At 47.2% G+C, this 22987-nt stretch overlaps 1 protein-coding gene and 1 long non-coding RNA gene across 4 annotated transcripts in view; both read right to left on the reverse strand.

The window, feature by feature from the left end:
- The window catches only part of LOC147421029 (uncharacterized), an 83221-nt gene extending 62879 nt beyond the window's left edge, over positions 1-20342 (reverse strand). Inside the window, exons 1-8 of one of the 3 annotated variants that reach the window (XM_086504805.1) lie at positions 20132-20245; positions 16251-16341; positions 15970-16107; positions 14480-14560; positions 14167-14389; positions 13926-14057; positions 13703-13805; positions 13504-13609 (exon numbers count right to left, since the gene is read on the reverse strand). In XM_086504805.1, the coding sequence (XP_086360931.1) occupies positions 13504-13609; positions 13703-13805; positions 13926-14057; positions 14167-14389; positions 14480-14560; positions 15970-16107; positions 16251-16286 (819 nt within the window). In that variant the 5' untranslated portion in view covers positions 16287-16341; positions 20132-20245. Of the gene's footprint in view, positions 1-13503; positions 13610-13702; positions 13806-13925; positions 14058-14166; positions 14390-14479; positions 14561-15969; positions 16108-16250; positions 16342-20131 lie in introns of all 3 variants that reach the window. The other 2 variants (XM_086504804.1, XM_086504806.1) reach the window with 2 other exon arrangements.
- LOC147421031 (uncharacterized) lies at positions 18223-20124 on the reverse strand. Its single transcript, XR_015187005.1, has 2 exons — positions 19761-20124; positions 18223-19636 (listed from the first exon to the last, which is right to left on the reverse strand). It is a non-coding gene; the product is annotated as an uncharacterized LOC147421031 (long non-coding RNA).
- Positions 20343-22987: the final 2645 nt, after the last annotated feature.

Raw genomic sequence — 22987 nt, forward strand, 5'->3', positions numbered from 1 at the left:
GCCTTTCACCGACACGCATCTCAGTGGACTCAGGTGGGTGATAGAGTGACAGGTGCTTTTTTTGAGACAGTGGGACCTCGGCACTCGCATGCCAAGGTCAATCAGCTGAGGAGACCCGATGGGTCAGTTGTTTGTGAGCCTGAGGATATGTGTGCAGTTGCTACTGACTTTTACCGTGAGCTACTGTCGGTTGAGCCCCAGTCAGAGAGACAGGATGCATGCAGGCAGCAGGTTTGGGCGCAGATGCCTTGTCTTGTGACTGAGGAGATGCGCCAGAGGCTAGAGATACCTCTTCAGCTTGAGGAGCTGCACACGGCTCTTAGGGCCCTCCCTCGTGGTAGCTGTCCAGGTGAGGATGGGCTGACTCCCAGCTTCTTCTTGGAGTACTGGGACCTGCTTGGCCCAGATCTTTGTAGTGCCTTTCAGTACATTCTGCACACAGGAGTGATGCCGGATAGCATGAGTGAGGGCCTGATTTACCTCATTCCAAAGGAGGGTGGCTCCTTGGATGAGATTCGACAGTGGCGCCCCATCACCATCCTCAACTCAGCCTACAAAATTCTTGCCAAGGCTCTGAGTTTGAGGATTCAGCCACTTTTGGAGAGCCTTATACATGGGACTCAGACAAGTTTTGTCAAGGAACGCAGTATCCTTGACAACATCTTCACTTTCTGGGAGGCTTCTGCCCTGGCACGTCTCCGTGGGGAGGACCTTGTGATTCTTCTTCTCGATTTTGAGAAGGCATACGACAGAGTTGACTGGGACTTTCTAGAGGGCACGCTTCGCAGGATGGGCTTCTCAGATGCTTGGATCAGAGGGGTGTCAGCTTTATACAGACAGGCTCACAGTCAGGTGCTTTTGGCAGGACGTAGAGGTGAGCGCTTCATGCTCACACGATCGGTCAGACAGGGTTGTCCTCTTGCCCCCTTTCTCTTTCTGTTCTATGCGGAGACGATGAGCAGATTTTTGGTGTCACAGCAGGTTGGTTTGAGGGGCTTAGCACTCCCTATACGGGGAGATGAGCTTCTGGACGCTGAGTTTGCAGACCACTCAGCCTTGTACTTAGAGGGCCAGGAGGCCAATTTACACAGATGTGGGCAGGCTTTGGAGACCTTCTACTGTGCATTGGGCGCACTGATCAACTGGAGAAAGACATTGGCTTTCTCGGTTGGTAGTGCTCATGTGCCAAATTGGATGCCAGGAGAGGGTTTCAGGTGGATTCCTCCAAGGACTACAGTTCGGTACTTGGGTTGTCAGGTTGGTTTGGACTTGTCCCCCGAGCAGCAGATTGCTCCTCTTCTCCTGTCCATCAGGAGAAAGCAGTTACATTGGAGCTCAGCACGACTTTCGCTGGCTGGTAGAGTAGTAGTTGCCAACCAGGTGTTGTTGGCGACTATGTGGTACATCACTTCTTGCTGGATCTTCTCGAGTTCTTGCATCAGCCAAGTAGATAGGCTAATCAGGAACTTCCTTTGGTCACGTCGCGACACTCAGATTGCCCGAGCCAAGGTGGCTTGGTCGGTCATCACACTTCCTTGTTCGCAGGGAGGGCTTGGGATCATTGATCCAGCACAGCAGAGCAGAGCCCTTCTTGGGAAGTTCGTCGTCAGAGGACTTCTTCCAGGCGAGGAGCCCTGGAAGGAGTTCTTGCTGCAGAGGCTTCGTGCCAGGGTGCCTCAGTCAGGAGGCCCTTGGCAACCTTCGACCAGATGGATCTTTACAGAGTCGCGCCGAGTTGGTTTGAGCAGGAGACTGGAGGACCGATTCGCTGTGAGTTTGCTGCGTTCTTGGGAGCTATTACGGCGTGGCCTAGAGCAGAGACAACCGACGTGCACAGAGGAGCGCCTACGGCAGCCCCTCGTCTGGAACCCCATGGTTAGCACTCAGAGAGGCCACTTGGTTGGGAGTAGGCCTCATGTTTCTTGGGGTCCCATGGCAGCAAGTCCAGCGCGCTCTCTAGGTGACTGGCTAGAGTTCACAGGTTTGTCAGAGGAGGTGCAGGCTGTCCAGCTACAGGGCATGAGAGGGGTTCAGAGCATGTGTCAGGACATCTCAGAGTCAGTTCCAACTGAGTGGCTCACGCCTCTCGAGCCAGTAGCACCCCGGTGGATGGGAACCTTCACACGACTGGAGGTTCCATTTCAGTCAGGACTTGCTCAAAGACTGTCCCAGCCCTGTTCTTCGAGCTTCATGGTGGGGGACGATTACAGCGAGTTGCAGTAGAGGCCCCGCAGGTAGCAGAGTGCTGTTTCCAGAGGACCGGAGTTGTGGGTATCTGTGGGAGGACTTGCGTCATAGACCCTGACCCAGCAGCTCTTGAGACAGGACACTGGAGGCTATGGGCTTGGGAGTGCTGTCCACTGGCACGAGTACAGTGGGATCCTGGTGAGTGGCTTTGGAGGGACCCCTTCTCTTCTACAGACCGCCCAGGAGTCCCTTTCTTCAAGTACAGTGTTCGGCTTGGACGTCATATACTTGCAGCACAGAGAGAGGCCCGCCCCGCTGCAGCACGTCATTGGCAGGAGGACGGCCTCACAGTTGAGTTCTTGGCAGCTTTTTGGCAGAGGCTATGGGACGCCAGACAGCAGAGGCGCGTCACTTTGTTCCAGTGGTTGGTTGCACACAGAGCCACAGCAGTAGGGAGCTGGCTTGTGCATAGTGGTCTCTCGGCCGCATGTACAGCCTGTGACCAGTTGGTGGAGAGTCAGCGACACTGTCTTTGGGACTGCCCCTCGGCCCAGCAGGTGTGGCTACGAGTTCTTCGGCTGATGCATGCCCTCTCCACGGCTCGACAGTACACTTGGGGAGCAGCGGCTTGGTCCACCCTCACAGGCTCCGCACGTCAGTTTGAGCTATCTTCCACCAGCAGGATGATAGTGATACAGGGGGGGCGACCTACACTCCAGCCTGCTGCAGACCTTACTCCACAGGAGTGGTGCAGTGAGAGAGAGGAGTGTTGGGAGCTCATCAGCGGCCTAGCTCTCTGGTTCATCTGGCGGGCCCGTTGTTTCCGCATCTCTGAGGCTCGCCCTGTGCCACCAGCAGAGACTGTTCGTGACTTTTGGCTAGAGCTGATCCATACTCTCAGAGGACAGCTTGAGGGACTACAGGGCAGCTCCGACCGCATGCGGGAGCGCCGCGAGGCTTTCCTTCGACTCTGGCGCCCTAGGCCTTTCTACACCATGGTCGAGGGGGTGCTCAGATGGCACTACTGTCCACCTGTGTGGCTCTTCCCTCCTCCCATCTCTTGATTTAGCCCCATTGTATATATGCTGTTTTTTCATTGGGAGAGTCTCCCCATCATGTTTGTTGTAGCCCTCTCTTGCAGAAGTGGATGTAGCCCTATGGGCAGTTTTCATTAACTAATAGAAGGATCTTTTTCTCGGAATAAAAAAAATACCACCCCACAGTGGATCAGGAGGTCAGCGCCCGCATTCACTTACGGCCAGGAGACGGTGGAGTACACAGATGCTTACACTTACCTTGGAGTGGTTTTCAATGGACCAGCATTTTCACTGAGGAGAGCAGCAAAGACTAGATTGACCAGAGCCCATGCAGCATTGGGCAGATTGGAGAGGATGTGTTCACAGGTTCAGTTTCAAGAGCCTCGGACGAAGCTCTGGCTATTTGACACTTTAGTGGCGTATGCATTGCTCTATGGAGCTGAGATATGGGGGCCTTCATTGGATCATCACGGGAGGACAAGTCGCACTGATGGGTGGGGGGACATGGAGAAGCCTTTGGTCTCTATGATCTCACGGCTCATTAGAGCCAAGGCTTCAGTACCACGTGCCATTATCCAAGCAGAGCTTGCTGCCCCCCCACTAGTAGTCGAGGCGCTTACCAAATCTGTCTCCTTCATACACCGCATGTGGGAGCTTCCTAGAGACATATATGCCCGCCTTGCACTTGAGTCCTCTCGACAGTTAGCCATGCAGGGAGATACAGCATGCTGGTATGGTGAAATGACATCATGGTTTCAGGCGCATGGGTTCAGCATAGACAGATTGCCCCCCTTCCAGTACTCATTAGAGGCACCCTCCTTGACCCTTACACAGTCCGAGATCACCAAGCTCATCCGACAAGACCTGGCTCAGCTAGACATCAGGAGGACATGGATACAACCAGTGCAGGAGCTGAGCACGAAGATGGCTTTCCACAGAGAGCATCTTCTCCAGCTTACAGAGGACGGTTTTGTGGCGAGGCCCAGATACATGGACACTCACTTGTCTCATGGGACACGATGTGCTATTGGCCAGATACACACATCTTCACACCAGCTGCGGATCGAGACTGGGAGATACAATGGAGTACCAGCAGAGGCCAGGACATGCCCCCTTTGTGGCATGGAGCCAGAGACAGAGTTGCACTACACATGCCAGTGCCCCGTCTACTACGAGATACGAGGCCGCTTCCACTGCTTGTTCAGAGAAGGCTTCGGACCACTCTCCAGAGTCATGCAGTACGAGGATCAGAGATGCTTGGGTTTGTTTCTACTCGAGCTGCGCCAACACAGAGAGAGCTTGATGAGAGGAGAGGCTAGACAGTCTCAGAGACACATCACAGACTTCTTTAGAGCAGACACTGGACACCCGGAGGAGCCACTACCACAGCAGAGCCCGTCGCCTCACACCAGAGGCACACTGATCGACCGGGCGACCGAGCCGGGGAGATCCAGACGCCCACGACTGCGGAGGACTATACAGTATCGACGAAGGCTGCATCAGAGGCTTCGGATCACTTTGGCCCGACATGCACGACGCCCGGTCAGACTACTGACCATGGAGGAGATTGATGAGATCCGCCAGCGACCGATGCTGGATCTCTTGTGATTTACCGACCCCAGCTAGCTACTCTCCCCCGTTCACACCTAGCAATCCAGGATTCCATAGTATATTTGTTTTGTCATTTTGTTACTTTGACTTTGTATCAGATCCACCACATTGTAACTTTTTGGTCTCATAGGTCACTTTGGCCTTTTGAAGACGTTAATATAACATTTCATTTCATTTCTCTCTCTCTCTCTCTCTCTCTCTCTCTCTCTCTCTCTCTCTCTCTCTCTCTCTCTCTCTCTCTCTCTCTCTCTCTCTCTCTCTCTCTCTCTCTCTCTCTCTCTCTCTCTCTCAACAGAAGATACAGATCACTCTAGCTCGACATGCAAGACGCCCAACCAGAGTTTTGACCATGGAGGAAGTCGATGAGATCCGAGAGTGACCGATGAGAGATTTCATCTGAACCCACAAACCCCCCCTCCCCCCCCTTATTCCCTTTCTCCTTAGTGCCTTAGTGTTTTAGTGTTAGTTCTTTGTAACTTGGTAACTTTGTAACTTGGTAATTTCCGTACTCAAACATGGTATCAGATTCACCAATTGTAACTTTTTGGTCTCATAGGTCATTTTGGCCTTTTGAAGACGTTAATATAACATTTCATTTCATTTCTAGGTCACTTTGGCCTTTTGAAGACGTTAATATAACATTTCATTTCATTTCATCTCTCTCTCTCTCTCTCTCTCTCTCTCTCTCTCTCTCTCTCTCTCTCTCTCTCTCTCTCTCTCTCTCTCTCTCTCTCTCTCTCTCTGTGATGTGCCTTGCTACGTAGTTGGTTGGTTCAAGAGTCCGACTCTCTCTCGCTCTCTCGCGCTGCTGTGCCCAACCCGCGCTGTTGTGCTCGCGCCGCTGCCCTGCCCGCGCTGCCCCTTGCGCTGTTGTGCTGCTGCTGCTGCCGCCTGACTTGCGCCCTGGACCCCTGCCCCGCTGCCCCCCCTGCCCCGCTGCACCCGCCCGTGCCCGCCCTCACGCGCACGTCGCCCTGCCCCCCCCCCCCCCCCCCCCTGCTCGCTGCACCTGTGGCACCCTGTTGTGCACCCCCCCGCAGTCGTTGCCCTAGCCCCCCCCCCCCCCCCCCCCCCCCGCCCGCATCTCCTACGTGTAGTATGACGACTCCACCTCTCCTACGCGTAATAAGTCCCCCCGCCCCCCCCCTCGTTTTTTCTTTCACGCGTAGAACGTCCATCCTCTTCCCCTTTTTTTTTTTTTTTTTTTTTCCCCGCCCGCCCCCCTTACCCCCACCCTATCTAACATACCTTCCCCACCCACCCCCCCCTCTCTCTCTCTCTCTCTCTCTCTCTCTCTCTCTCTCTCTCTCTCTCTCTCTCTCTCTCTCTCTCTCTCTCTCTCTCTCCCCAACCTATAGCTATCGCTTCCCCCTCGGGCCGTACCGCCTCGCGCGCCGTGCCCGCTGCTAGGGTGGGTGCACACACGCATCTAACCCCCTTGTGGACGACGATCAAGCATGAGGAAGACGAACGAAAAAGCCGACCCCCTAGAGGATGCCATTCGAAAATGCAAAGAGGAAATGACGGAGACCATCACCAAGATGAACCGCAATCTCTGGGGCACAATAAACATTTTCGAAGGACGTGTGCTGATCCAAGAGAACAAGATAAGCATGCTGGAAGACCGAGTGACGACCCAAGAGGAAGAGATCACGTCACTCAAGAAAGAACTCGCCGAAACCCGATCAAGAAACACACTGGAAGAGGGCGAACTGCAACCCTCAGTACTTGAAGAAATCAACACGATCAAGGAACAAGTACGGGCAATGAAAGAGGGAGAAGAACAGCACAAAGAAATGACGACTTCTTGGGTGGATGTTCTTACCAAAACCCAACAGAAGGCGGACGAAGCCGAGAAATGGATCAAGGTGGCCAAGAAAGGAAAAGACAAGGAGATAACGCCCGCGTCCACACCCAACACCATCATAAACCAGACACTAGAGGAGGAGCAGAGGAGAAGGGTGCGCGCTTTACATGTGAGAATTTGCGGTCTTAAAGACAAAGGCAATGTGGACGAAGAAGTAAAAGAACTCACAGCCTTGATGGGGATTCATGAGCCGACACACACAAGGGCATGGAGAGTGGGCAACATAAATAAAAATGGAGACAGTGGAGAAACCTCAAAAAAAAGAGCACTCATCCTCCGTTTTCCCTCCATGGAAGCAAAGAAGTCATTCTTGAAGAAAAGACCAACTCTTAAAGAGACTGGCATCTTTCTTGGGGACGATCTCACCCTCTCGCAGATCGCTCATATGCAGGAAGTAATGCCGGAGATTAGAGCGGCAAGGGGGAAAGGCAAGATCGCTTTTTACCGAGACGAAAAAGTGGTAATACTTGAGCGACGCTCCACATGACGGTGCAAGACTTATGGGACCACACTCAAAGTAGCTGCCTGGAACTGCAATGGATCTATGCGTCTTGATGTGGGTGCTTTTGAGGATAGCTTTACTGGAAGAGATATCATCTTCTACTCTGAGACACATCAGGCCCCTGGGCAATCCATGCCTCACATCAGTGGATATAGGTGGGAGACAGCCTACAGAAAGGAGACACGCTCAGAGCACAGAGGGCGGGGCTCGGGAGGAGTGGCAGTGTTATTTAGAGAGGATCTGCAGCCACTGATACATATAGCCCGCAGGGACGAGCAGGCTAGGTACATGTGGGTGAGACTGAAAGCAGAGACAGGCAGATACCTCTATCTAGCTATTTGTTACTTTCCCCCGAGTACATCAGTTTATGCACCACCCAAAGGACAGTCCCCTTTCTCTATTTTGGATGATGACATATGGGAGTTCTCTAGGGATGGTGACATTATCATCCTCGGGGACTTCAATGCTAGGACTGCCCATCACCAGGCAGTGTTTTATGATACTTCAGAGGAGATGCTGAGAGAGATAGATGTGGTAGAGACGGGCCTTTCCAGACTCACACACGATATGGAATAATTGAGTATGGGCAACACCTGATAGACATGGGCACTGCACATGGACTGGCCATCTTGAATGGCCTACAGAGATTTCCTGCTGCGGGAGGTTTTACATGCTTCCCACACAGACATGGGGCCAGCACGGTGGACTATGTCATGGCACAACTGAATCTCATCTCTAGTATCGAGGATCTCACAGTTCGGCCCAGACCGGTCAGGGTGGCGGTGGATCATGCTTTGGTGTCAATGACCATCTCCTTCCATTTCAGTGCAGCACACAGGCCACGAGTAGCAGCCCCTACTCGCTACACATTCACAAGGGAGACGGACTCAGTATACATGGACGGAATCTACAGACGCTTATGCACTGAGGACCCGGGGCGACCTCTGGAGGAGCTAACTACTATACTGACACTGACATTACATGAGGCAGCAGCTGAAGCATACCCACACACCCAGCCTGAGCAGAGTCGCCGATCAGGGAGCCTGCCTCAGAACAGCTGGTACGATGAGGAGTGCTGCAAGACTAGAGCCAGACTTCAGAGGGAAGTGCTGTTGGGGGGCGTCACTCACAGAAAGTCACATATGGACTTCCGACGCCTTGTGCGGCGGAAGAAGAGGGCTTTTTTGGCTAGACTCGAGCAGGATCTATATCAGCTATTCTTGAGTCAAGACTCACCTGGGGGGGGGGGGGGGGGGGGGGGGGGCTTTTTCATGAGCAGTCCCCCCACCCTGCCATTTCCTCCACAGAGACCTGGGGTCAGTACGCATCATCTTTGTACACAGTACCTGGACAGCCGCCCTTCCCCAACCCCCCCGACCCATGCCCACATACATGTGCCTTTTTCACTGCCGAGATGGTGAAGAAAGCCATTGATAGGATGAAGACTGGGAGAGCATATGATCATGAGGGCCTAGTAGCTGAGCATTTCATGCATGCCAAAGACCTACTAGCAGAGCTTCTAGCAGTTATGTTTAACCGTGCCATGTGTGAGGGCCTACCGGACACTTGGAGCCTATCTTCAAATCAAGAGACCCCATGGAGCCTGAAATTATCGCACTATTATGATTGGGCACACACTAGCACGGTTGTATGCATCCATTCTTGAGCAACAGCTGAGTAGATGGGCAGAGAGGGAAGGAATACGTGCAACTGGGCAGGTAGGATTCAGGAGAGGCTTCTCTACTCTCGACCATATCCTAACACTCAGGGCCATCATCGAAGAGGGCAGATCTCATGGAAGACGGATCTATTGTAGCTTTATGGACTTCCGCAAAGCTTTCGACACGGTACCCAGAGCTAGACTGATGCGCAAACTACAGGAAATGGGAGTACCCACAGAACTCATTTGGGGGATCATGGCATTGTACAGATCAGTAGTAGGGCATGTACGCACCCCGGAGGGACTTTCTACACCGGTTCACTCCACTATTGGGGTGAAGCAAGGCTGCCCGCTCTCTCCCACTTTTTTCGGTATGTATGTGGATGAGATTTCTGACTACATTGACAGCAATGGGGATAAAGGTGCTCAGTTGGCAGGGACATGGATTCCACTTTTGTTATATGCTGATGACATAGTGTTGATCTCCGAATCCCCAGAGGGAATGCAACGTCAATTGGATGCTCTGCATACGTTTGCCCACGAAAGTGATTTGTCTCTCAACCTGGGTAAAACCAAGGTTATGGTGTTTAATACCACCCCACAGTGGATCAGGAGGTCAGCACCTACACTCACATACGGCCAGGAGACGGTGGAGTACACAGATGCTTACACTTACCTTGGAGTGGTTTTTAGCGGACCTACATTCTCACTCAGAAGAGCAGCAGAAACCAGACTTACTAGAGCCCACGCAGCATTGGGTAGATTGGAGAGGATGTGTTCGCAGGTTCAGTTTCAGGAGCCCCGAACGAAGCTCTCGCTCTTTGACACCTTGGTGGCTTCAGCATTGCTCTATGGAATCGAGATATGGGGACCTTCACTGGATCGCCACGGGAGGACGGGTCGCTCAGACGGATGGGGGAACATGGAGAAACCTCTCGTCTCTATGATCTCGCGGCTCATTAGAGCCAAGGCATCAGTACCACGGGCCATTATCCGAGCAGAGCTAGCGGCCCCCCCACTTGTGGTGGAGACACTCACCAAATCAGTCTCCTTCATAAACCGCACATGGGAACTTCCTAGAGACAGATATGCTCGCATAGCACTTGAATCCTCTCGACAGTTAGCCATACAAGGAGATACAACATGCTGGTATGGGGAGATGACATCATGGTTTCAGGCACATGGGTTCAGCATAGACCGGCTGCCACCATTCCATTACTCATTGGATGCACCATCTCTCACCCTTACACAATGAGAGATCACCAAGCTCATACGCCAAGACCTGACCCAGCTAGACACCAGAAGGACATGGATACAACCAGCACAGGAATTGGGCACGAAGATGGCTTTCTACAAAGACCACCTTCTCCAGCTTACGGAAGATGGTTTTGTGGCGAGACCCAGATACATGGATACCCACTTGTCTCATGGGATACGATGTGCTATTGGCCAGTTACGCACATCTTCTCACCAGTTGCGGATTGAGACTGGGAGATACAGCAGAGTACCAGCAGAGGACAGGACATGCCCCTTGTGTTACATGGAACCTGAGACAGAGCTACACTATACATGTAGCTGCCCCGTCTACTACGAGATACGAGGCCGCTTCCATTGCTTGTTCAGAGAAGGTTTTGGACCACTCTCAAGAGTCATGGGATACGAAGATCATAGATGTCTGGGTTTTGTTCTTGCTCGAGCTGCGCAGACACAGAACAGAGATAGCCTGATGAATGGCGAGGTTAGCCAGTCTCAACGACGGATCACAGACTTCTTCAGAGCAGACACGGGACAGCCGCAAGAGCCACTCCCACAGCAGAGCTCCCCCTCGTCTCACACCAGAGGCACACTGATTGACCGAGCGATTGAACTGGGGAAATCCGGGCGCCCGCGACTGCGAAGAACTACACAGCATCGACGGAGGCTACGACAGAAAATTCGGAGCATGCTGGCCAGGCATGCACAACGCCCGGTCAGACTACCGACCATGGAGGAAATTGATGAGATTCACCAACGACCGATGCTAGATCTCTTGTGATTCAGCTATCCCAACAAGCCGCCCATTTTTGCTTAGTCCTTTGCTTAGTTCACATCGATCAACTTAGGACCCCATAGTATATATCTTTGTTTTGTATTGTTGTTAGGTTATTTTGTTACTCTGACTTTGTATCAGATCCACCACTTTGTAACTTTCGGGTCTCATAGGTCATTATGGCCTTTTGAAGACGTTAATATAACATTTCATTTCATCTCTCTCTCTCTCTCTCTCTCTCTCTCTCTCTCTCTCTCTCTCTCTCTCTCTCTCTCTCTCCTCAAATACTCCACTACCTACATTCAGTTCAGTTTTGTATCAGTTTTGTTTCATTTGTCTTTCCGATAGACGGACGACATACACACCATGTACATTTGATTTGTCTCATAGGCCGATTTCGGCCTGACATAGACGTTAAAAATCTTTCTTTCTTTCTCTCTCTCTCTCTCTCTCTCTCTCTCTCTCTCTCTCTCTCTCTCTCTCTCTCTCTCTCTCTCAGAGCAGCAGCACGTGGAGCTCAGCAGCATGGAGCCAGCAGCGCGTGGAGCTTAGCAGTGTATGGAGCTCAGCAGCGTGCATACCCACAAAGGCGCTTGAGACAGCAGCGCACAGACTTACACCACACAGCAACGCGCAGACCTGCAAAGAACAAGGCCCGTAGGGCAGACATGCACAGAGGCAGGAAATGGAAGTATACTCACGCGCGCAGGATCCTCTCTCTCTCTCAGCAACAACGCGAAGTTCTCCCTCAGCAGCAGCCCATAGGGATTTTACAGGGAATTCGAAAACTGCAGAGTTCACGGAAACTGCAAAATTGGCAAGTGCAGAAAGCAAATGTATGCCATGTAGGCTTAATGTGGAAGAACATGTATGCATAATATGGTGCGTGTAGGTTGGTCTCTCCTCTCTCCTACCACAGTCGCAAATTTTCTCTCGTTTTCTGGCGGCGACCAAGTATGAGGAAACAGAATGATAAGCCCGACCCCCTAGAGGATGCAGTTCAAAAGTGCAAAGAAGAAATGACCGAAATCATCAACAAAATCAACCGCAACTTACTGGGTACAAAAAAAATGCTCGACGATCGCGTGTTGGCCCAAGAAAGCAAGATAACTACACCAGGAGACCATGTGACGGCCCAAGACAAAGAAATTGCATCACTCAAGAGGGAGCTAGCTAAGGCACAATCACGAAACACACTTGAAGAAGGAGAATTGCAACCTTCAATAATAGAAGAGCTCAACACGATCAAAGAACAAGTGCGAGCCATCAAAGAGGGGGAAGAGCAGCACAAAGAAATGACGACCTCTTGGGTGGACGTTATTACAAAGACTCAACGGAAGGCAGATGAGGCCGAGAAATGGATCGAGGTTGCCAAGAAAGGGAAAAGCAAGGAAACAACAACGTCCACACCCACCATAATTAACCTGACACTAGAAGAGGAGCAAAGAAGACGCGTGCGCTCTCTACACGTGAGAATTTGTGGCCTTAAAGTAGATAATGTGGACGAAGAGGTAAAAGAACTCATAACTTTGATGGGGTTCATGAGCCGATGCACTCAAGAGCTTGGAGAGTGGGCAACAAGAAAAATGGGAGCAAGGGAGAAACCTCGAAAGAAAGGACACTCATCCTTCATTTTTCCTCCATGGAAGCGAAGGACTTTTTGAAGAAGAGACCAACTCTTAAGAAAACGGGCATCTTTCTCGGGGATGATCTTACCCTCTCACAGATCGCTCATATGCAGGAGTTAATGCCAGAGATTAGAGCGGCAACGGAAAAAGGTAAGACTGCTTTTTACCGAGATGGAAGAGTGGTGATTTTGGAGCCACGTCATACACACGCACACACACATATATTGGTGACTGAGAAATACTGCAAAAGCTTCCACGCACACCCCTAGAAGCAAGCCAACAGAGGGACACACAGACACACACCCACAAAACAGAAAAGTGAGAACAAAACAGGCAACAAAAAGAGAAAGAAGCAACAAAAGAGAAAACAGAAACCAAATCCGAAACATGAAGAGCACCGACGAGCCAGCAAGATCAACATAGGGAAAAACACATGAACAATTGCCATGAAGTCTGCAGCACCAAGAGGGGAAAGTCTGCAGCACACCAGGAGGGGGAGCTGGTGTGGGAGGCAAGGTCGCGCAGGCAGCCTTCTCCAGGCAGAGAAAGCTATCTCGACGCACGCCGTGTTGAAGAGGGTAGGCGGCAATGTGAGAGTCGGGCAAGGAGGCGGAGAAGCTAAGGAGGTGACCATGAAACGAATCCATGCAGAGGCAGCGACGGCACGACCAGGACCGGTAGGGAAAGCGCTGCAAGTTGAGGATGGCACTGCAAGCTGTCGTGGTCGCCCTCGTAGACGTGGGCGTCTAGCTCTCCCGAGCTCAATGGCTGAAATCGCTCTTTTATATCCTTACTGTCGCTTGTCCTATCCATACTTGTTGAGATGACAAATGATAGAATACAAAACTTCAAAGAAAATTATCATTGCAATTTAGAAAATCCCCCGTTGGTCCTCTCCAATTGGTGTTGTGCAGAACTTTAAAGCACAGTGATGATTAAATCGGTGCTTCAAATTCAATTTCTGTCCAAAAAGTAGAAGCACCTGACGAGGTACAGGTGATAGCATGCAATCATAAAAGTATCGCCAGTCTTCACCATAAGAATCCCAACCACCTAAATCAAACTGATTATTACTGCAGACGTGGGCACTGAAAACAGAGAAATTGTAGACATTAGTAAACAAATGTAGGAATAAGACCCAGTACAGTGCGATTGACAGTGGCTATATTTGAATCTTTGACCTGAACAGCTTATGAGTGAAAAGCAACTGAGTTGCTGGATCATATGTGCACATTCCATCGGGCCATCTTGGTGTAGGGGTCAGAATAAACTCAAGGTTATGACCTACAGCAGCCAGCCCACCAGAAGTTTTCAAAAATCGGGAAAAAAAAGTAATGAACTTCGAAGACAAGAGGAAGACATGAAACACCAACTGTTTGTGACCCAAATGTGGATGTCAACTACCTTCGCCCAGATTGAGGTGGTCACCGCTTCGAATAGTCCTTAATTTACATGTTTTCTCTTTCAGATTTTCCGGTAGAGATGTGGACAAGAGCTGAGCAGCAGGATTAGAGCAATGAACCTGCACATGCAAACCTGGAACCAATGTCATGATCAAAACAGACTCTTCTTGGCCGATGGCTACTATAATTTCTATGAAAACAAATTGCAGGCACAATGAGTTTGCTAGAAATAAAAGACAAACCTTTACTATCCAGCAGTTCCAATAAACCAATCAGACACTTCAGTCTTTTGGGGCTGATGTGTCCAAGCACTACATGGTTCAAAACAGTAGACTCTAAGGAATTCTGCAGTGCATCCAAAAACAGCTCCTTAAAGTTCTCATCAGGCACATCTATCAAAGCTGTCTCAGTAGCCTTTATCATGTATGAATTGTCTGTTGTTCCTCTTCTAAGCCCATACTCAACCTGGCATCGCAACAAAAGGTTGTTTCAGAATCAAAAACTGTATTAAAGAAGGATCACAACAGAAAATCGTAACACGACAAGCAGTCTTACCTCAAATTTCAGCCTGTCAAAGCAACAGCCTCTAAGACTAGATGTATTGGTGGTGATCTTCACAACTTGATAGTCGATGTTCTGCAAGGATGGCTCCAATGCAAAAAACTAGTTTTCAGCCTTATACCTAAGTTCATTCTGACAGAATCGATTGCAGGCATAGTGATATACATAGAGAGTTGACAATTTCAAAAAATCTGGGAAAAAAACGATGTACAAAATGTGGTGATGGCTATATTTTTTCGTTTGATTCATGACAGTGAAACAACATGTAACAAAGCCAGAAGATACAGGCACAGTGCAATATGCAGAAACACTAAATGTGTTTCATGCTTATATTTTAGGAATCAGGACTGCCATACATACCACACCTGAAAATCTATTTGTTTCTATGGTCATATACAAAGTAACTTCTTTCCACACAAAACAATAGAAAAAAGACTGCTAAATCCTATCAAAGCGAAAGGAGTGCGCAAGACTTGAGCTCTATCAGACTTCAACAGCTCTATTCGAAAAGGAATCCAGAATTTATTTTTTGCAACAAGTCAGGGTTAAATTTAAAGAAACACGTGTGAAAGTGTACAATAGTTGCGCTTCCGGTATTTTTGTCGACAATTCTGTTGTTTTGTTGAGCTTTGGAACTTAACAATTCCTGTTGCCTAAGGCTTATTGAAGACAAAAACAGGTCAGATTTGACTCTGATTCTTGCCATCTCATTGGCTTCAGACCCACAAAGCTGCAAACTAAAGCCACTTTATAGCAACTTGCCACTGTCTTGCCATCACTAGTGAGTCAATGGCAGCAGTCTAAGTAACCAGACAAATAATGGAACTAGGCCCATAGCAACTTCACATAACTTGAGAATCTGGAGTAATGTGGGTTAAGCAAGAATATACCATCTCATCGAACATTATTTCCATGATAAATAGAAAAGAATCATGAAGAGGTCCGACTGCGTTAAGATGTAGAACGATCAACCCAAATAGGTGACTAGCTCCTCCATAGAAACAACGATGAACAGGCCAGTTTTAGACAATATTGAAAGGCAATCTGTCTGGCCATAGCTAACTTCTGACTGTGAAACATGTACCTTGTGATGACAAATGCGAGACTCTGAGAAGGTCCAACCCAAACTGTTAAAAAGTAGATTTTCTTAAACGAAAGGGAAAGTTACATGACTGCTTTATGTACTTACTACTGTGAGAGTCTGTGACTAACTACATGGAGTTTGTGATCCCGCCTGTACAATTATAAATATGGGCATGTTGCCTTTCTTGTTCTTCATTTCTGCTCTACTTGTGTTAACATTTTAACAATCTCAAGTTTGACTGCAAGATATCTGTATTTCCTGAAACCAATTTTATCAGAGTTCTCTAAATTCTAGGTTCTAAAACTCCACTTTCAGGCAGTTTAAAACACATCCAGCAAAAGAACCACTAAAAATCAGGACCAGAAAAAGAGAATCCTATATAGGGAAGGTTTCAACTCGCCTTTTTAGGAGAAGCCTCAGGCTTATCTATGGGTGCTACTGCAATGGTACTTGTGTCACTTGTAGCTAAAATTGAGAGCTTGTGTACGGTCTGTGTGGATACTTTGCAGCTTCTCCTTGATCCCTTTATTAGAACTTCCTGAAAAATAGGTCAATAAGCACCTTCCATAAAACAAACAAGAATGGCGTGTAAAGGGTTATTCAATCAAGTTGGAAACCATTGAAAAACATAGTGCTAATGAGACACATAACATCCTTTCCCAACACAATTTTATGCATCACCTGGTTTTCAAGACAGACAAGGTTAGCTGCCAGCATGCTTCCAAAATGGGTGGAGACTTAGGCAGGTGTCAAACGCATATAAGCCAGAGCCCTTGATATCAAAAACAAGAAAAAACATACACCGCATGCATAAACCCAAAGATGCAGTCAGATGATGGACCAAACTAACTGAATACTGTTAAGTAATTTAATATAGAGATTTTGGATTTTTCACATCAAAACTTCAATGCGAGGATCAAAATTTTTAATTCAATGATGAATTAGTTCATCACAAATAAAACTTTGTTGCAAATGTATATCAACAGCCGTCTGAAGTAACACCTCAAAGAAGCCCCTTCGATATTGCATCCACACATTCTTGTTGCATGATAGCATGCACCCACAACTTGATCTATGGAAGCAAGGGAGTATGAGCAGCGAAAAACCAGATGATTCCTTTCACTTAAAAAGATGCATATGTTTTCAAAACAACACTACAGCTCATAGAATCTATTCCCATGCTTTACACTTTAACTTGCATGTCCTTTTGACTTTCTTGAGCAAAGGAAAACACTCTGCCTACTACTCTTTGAAGAAGAGAATTCATTGCAGCAAGGAAAGCTCCATGCCACTTGTCCATGACGCATGAAGGTACTTACAAAGAGTCATGCTACATCGTATATAGGCCATACATAGATGCGACTTCAATGCTATAAAGTCATGTTTTTATTAGCCTTCTGCAGGGCGTTAATGCTTTCATGTAGAGTGCATGGTTTGTCACAAATATGAGTTTAACCATTGAAAAAGATATACCTAGATGAATCCAGGAAGAGTCCAAATTCAGCCATGAAGAAAAATGCAGCTAAAGACTCATGGTAGTCACCCATAAGATAATATAACCATGAGCTTCATCATGCATAGTATTGACTAGATACTACAACATTCCCACTAACGTCCTCAGTGACCAATAGTGGGTGTAGAACTGGTACATTACCTACTTCAATCACTGCCAATCTCGACAGAACATTTTCGGAGAACATTATCTACTTCAGTCACTACCAATCTCGATAGAACATTTTCAGAGAACATTACATATTTACCAGGAACAGAAAATCAGAATAGGGACTGTGAAACTGAAACTGGCATGAAATGCCATTCCCTATTATGGATACTCACGCTTGAAACACGGAACGGAGATTGCGAACAGTAACCTAGAATGGGAACGGGGAACGGAGACCTAAAAATGGCCATTCCCCGTAACTGTGGAACATTACAATGAATTTTATTTTCCCACCTCTGCAGACTTGTACAAATGGCATTTGGTTAATTGTGAATAAGCAAATAGGCTCGATTCATTCAGGTAAAGAAAATCATAGCAGTAGCGCAATGGCTACATTCTTCTTGTCTAATACTTTATGATCGTGGTATACATTCATTAGGTCATAAAGGTCTGATCCACAAGTGAGAAAGTGTATTCGAAATATGTCATCAGAAGCATAACCACAAGACCTTCGCACAACTCTCTCCCTAACCACCTACTGGCAGACAGAGGGGCAGGCCACTCAAGAGAGCCCCAAATATCACCCACACCAGAGGTATGTTGATCGATCGGGCTACAAAGCTAGGGAAATCTAGATCCCCGCGACTAAGAGGTACCTCACAGCATCAACGGAGACTACGACAAAGGATACGGATTACTTTAGCACGACATGCGAGACACCCAGTAAGAGTACTTACCATGGTGGACATTGACGAGATTCTACAGCAATTGATGCGATACATCCTCGGACATTGCCCAAGGTAGGACATCCTCGGACATTGATGCTCATACACTGAGATTGTACTTCACATTGTTTCACCGTCACACACTTTAAAGTGCTACGCAGCTCTGAGCTGCTTAGATGCATGACAGTAGCCATTTAGACTTTATCTTATTTCTGTTCATTTTATTTTGTACCCCGACATTGTCTCAGATTCATCACGATTGTACCGGTTTGGTCCCAAAGGTCATTTAGCCTTTTGAAGACGTTTAATATAACATTTCATTTCATTTCTCTCTTCTTTTTTGGTAGAAAAAGTGGCTGTATATTATGTACGAAAAGGCTTTTGGGGATGCTAAAATGAGTGCTATGTGTACATCAGGGTAGCATGTATGAAGAGTGCAAGATGAACCACTCGGGAGGTACTGTAGCCATGTAATGTGTCCATAGTCCAGACTGAAAAGAACTAAAGACCTCGCCCATGTCCTGAGAAAAGAGTATCTACGCCCTTCCCCTGCCTTGGAGGAGCCCGCTGAGGTATCCCACTGCTGCAAAGAGTATGCAGCAGATCAGTCCAGATAGCTGTCAAAGTGGTCGATGTTGGGGGAGACTATTGAGTCCAGGATGTGAGCACAATGAGACTTGATCCATAGAGCGATGCTACAGATCGTAGTAAACACTGCATCCCTATGAGAGAAGTTTGACTGATAGACAGTACCTAGATCCGCTAGTGCCAGATCTATATCCCAATGATGTAAGCATGAGGGTGGATCTGTCAAAGATCCCTGAAAAAGAGTGTGTGACCCTGGAAATCGCAAAAGCCAAGCAACTGCCCCCCACGTCACAAATCCATCATGAACTCTCGCTCTAATCAGTAAACAACAAACTGCCGTCCACACTGGCTGAGCATATGGGCAAACCTGAAGTCAGTGCCTCAACCACTCTTGCTGTAAAGCACATCTCTGGCAAATCATGACCAGTAATGTCAACCCAAGTGCCAACAGGCAATGCTGAAGTGCAAGCATCCACATGAAATAGCATATCTGGCTGCTGATCCTAATGCTCAAAATGCATGACCAAAACTCTCGCTGAAAGGCTGGAGAGACACGCTGATCAAGACATACCTCTGATTGACGTGGACGGTGGGCTGGGCAGCATGTCCTCAAAATGATCCTCCTCCCAAGTAATACAGTGCCATCTCAAGTCCAGTATTGCTTTAAGTGTGAGGGCATGGTATGGAGGGAAATGCAGAGACTACAGCATGAGAGAGCATCTGACCATACTGATTTCCATAGGGAGAAGAGCATTTCATTTCTGTTTGATTGCCCATATCTTCAACAGGGCTTTGGCATAGGGTCTGCATATTGCAGTGCCTTTACCTCTGGAAGGGGACTGCACCGACCCTGCTAATTACACAACTATCATGATTGACCATATGTTGGCCAAGATCTCTCGAGGACTTTTGGAGTCTGAGTTGTCCATTAATATTCTTTATTAACAGCAATGTCACCATATTCCCACGAGCATGTGAAAACCTGCCAGTTCAATGCTTCAAAATCTACCTTCTAGTCCCTCCATTCAACAGACCATTCGAAAGATGCACCAATGGCAACACTACTTCCAGGTAACTTGCATCAAATTTGCTGCCTGTTTCTACAAAGTGGGGCCAAGTGTAACCACATCATTTGAAACCACACTAGGTGCTTAAAGGTTGAAGTACCCAAGCAGTGAAATTTTTTCAAACCAAATGCTTGCATTGAAAATACCCCACCTTCCCTCTTTTGATTATGCCACATCCCTCCCTGTGCATCTGTGGATGACCTCTTGCAGCAAACTCAACATAATCTAAGATTGGCTCCATCGAGTCCTTCCAAAATTCTCGATTGTATTCACTTGACCGCCAGAATGGCCAAGATTGAAATAATTCGCATTTCAATTAGTACAACTCTTACTGCAACAGTACTTACAAAGACTAGCGCATTTCAGGTCGTGTACACGAAGACCATGAAAGCAGCCAATCATGCCCAAAAAAAGCCCACAAGAAATTGTAAAGCAGCAGAAAGACAAGCAGAACTACCTTCATTTTGCTTCGGTAAATACGTATAAATATTTGTCACAAATCAAAGAAATGAAGGTAGATACCTGGTTGAGGCTGGTAGGCGCTGCTGCAGCGGAGGAGAGGCGAGGCAGCACAAAAGAAAATGCAGGAGAAAAGCTGCCCTTCAAGCTTGCCATTGTTCCTTCCATCTCGCTCGTAACACATCTCCGTAACGTTTATATTGTCGCCACTTGTCAGCGTATCCTCGACTCACGTGACTCTCTTCAGCTCAGAATTTATGAACCTTATGTTGGACTGCCTTATCCGCTCTCTCTCTCTCTCTCTCTCCCGCCCGCTCGCCCGCCCCCACGTCTCTATTTGATACCCTCATTTTTAAGAGGGGATCTATGGTCCCCGATGATTGTTCATTGTGGATCGTTCGATTCATATGGAGAAAAAAAGAAAATATTTGTCACAAATCAAAGAAATGAAGGTAGATACCTGGTTGAGGCTAGTAGGCGCTGCTGCAGCGGAGGAGAGGCGAGGCAGCACAAAAGAAAATACAAGAGAAAAGCTGCCCTTCAAGCTTGCCATTGTTCCTTCCATCTCGCTCGTAACACATCTCCGTAACGTTTATATTGTTGCCACTTGTCAACGTATCCTCGACTCACGTGACTCTCTTCAGCTCAGAATTTATGAACCTTATGTTGGACTGCCTTATCCGCTCTCTCTCTCTCTCTCTCTCTCTCTCTCTCTCTCTCTCTCTCTCTCCCCCCCCCCCCCGCCCCCACGTCTCTATTTGACACCCTCATTTTTAAGAGGGGATCTACAGTCCCAGATGATTTTTCATTGTGGGCCGTTCGATTCATATGGAGAAAAAAAGAAGGGTGTGTGGTGATGGGATTCGACCTCGAAACCTCCCCTTCCCAATACCACTGTTTTACCGCTACACTATTGCGTGCGTTTTGAAAGGCATGGAGAATGATAGCATTATATTGTATAGTCCTAGCTGCCCGTCACGATCTTAGTTCACACTAAGTTTACATCGAGTTTACATCTAGTTTACATGCAAGTTCACAACGAGTTCACATTTGTACGAGTTTACTTCTAGTTTACATCAAGTTCACATTCGGGATGAACGACTATGATCTTCGCCGAAAAGCGACGCCGATTTTCAATCGTAGATCCCCTCTAAAAAAATGAGGGTGTCCCCCCTCCCCCCCCATTTTTGGCTTTCTAAAACAAGCCTTAGAGCATGAGAGAGAGAGAGAGAGAGAGAGAGAGAGAGAGAGAGAGGCGGATATTCAATTTTTTGTATTTCCTAGGAGGAGGTACCGGCTGAGGAAAAATCAAAAAAACTTGTGAATCTCATGCGATACCTTCTTGGTAGCAAGCGAAAGGGAAAATGGTACACACAACCAGTGACAAATGCGGGCAGGCGAAGTCCTCCAGGGAAGAGGGAGCGACAGCGGGCCACGATGGCAACTGGACCGGGAAGGGGTTGTTGATGCTTTAAACGATTGAGGACGCCTTGGGAACAACATGGGCCACTTATCTGAATGGTCCAGAGCAGCATGCCATTAATCGTTGTGAGATTGTGTGAGGGTTCGAATCCTCACTCTCTCTTTTGAATGGTAAGCAGAAGCCGAAAGGTAGAGTATTTCGTGGGAGAGAAGGTTGGGACTAGGACGAATCTAGCTAACGAATGAAATCCAATAAGTTCATACACATTGAATAGGCATAGGTGTTTAATGTGCATGCTTGTATGTGTGTGTGTGTGTGTGTGTGTGTGTGTGTGTGTGTGTGTGTGTGTGTGTGTGTGTGTGTGTGTGTGTGTGTAAAAGAATAAAGAGACACAAAAGAACACCATTTCAAAAGATATTTGGCTTTAGAAAACAGAAAAGTATTTGCACACTTTTTTTTTAATGCACTCAAATTATTTTTGTACAATATAGTCTGAATGAAGAAACATTCCAATTGTCATATACATCATGACAGAAAATGAGTTTATGGATGAAATAGGTCTCCATCTTCCATATTTGTAATAAACTTCTTTAAGCAAGAACGAATTCTCAATTGCATCCATATAAACGAGAAAAAAGATTTTGTTAGCTTTGGATACGTATTACAAGTGTCAAAGATCCTGTCAATTGTGATTTATGTCATACTTAGAGATTAATTTTACTTCTTAATCAAAAGGCCATCACTGCTTTTGATCGGGATGGCACGAAGTGCCAAAAAGCTTTTTGTAGTCAATATCTGATTTCTTTCTATGGGTTTTTTAAATAAAAAACTACCTATCCTTTGAAGCATAATAATCATTTTAGGAAACTTATTAGATGTTTTTTGAAGAAGGCCAACTCTTTGTTTCACTGCTAAACTTAGCGAGTTTCAATGATCAGCAATAAATTATTAGGAGACAAAAAGTTTCATTTTCATTTTTCATCTGTAGTTCTTTTTTTAAAATCATGAATCAATCGACCAAGCCAGCCCCAAACTCTTAGAGTAGTACCATAATAAGCATAAAAGGTTTCTTAGTAACTTCTAATCATCATAGAGCATCACTTGCTCAACATCCACCCATATATACCAATCCTATTTCATTTCCCCTTGGTCTTATGGCAAAAAGAAGACCAGATTATTCAATATGTTTCGTAAATAAACCCCTATCATAATTTATGATCCATTCATGAAGAGCAACTTTTAGCGTCCAACAAAATCACAGACAAGTAGGAGTTAAAGCTCAACATGTGCTTTTTTTTAAACTACAACCATCCAAGTATGCTCATCCATATAAGTCTAGTAAGCACACATAAAGAACATAGTTTTTCTCCAAAGTTTCATTAAAAAATTAAGATCATAAATAACATTCTACTAGGTAATCAATCCATATGAACACACATCCTGCTAGAAAGATCCAAAGTTATGATTAAAACTAGAGATGCATCAATACAATAGAG

The sequence above is a fragment of the Adiantum capillus-veneris genome, chromosome 28 (genome assembly GCF_014529385.1).
Source record: "Adiantum capillus-veneris isolate H3 chromosome 28, ASM1452938v2, whole genome shotgun sequence".
In the NCBI taxonomy this organism is placed as follows: Eukaryota; Viridiplantae; Streptophyta; class Polypodiopsida; order Polypodiales; family Pteridaceae; genus Adiantum; species Adiantum capillus-veneris.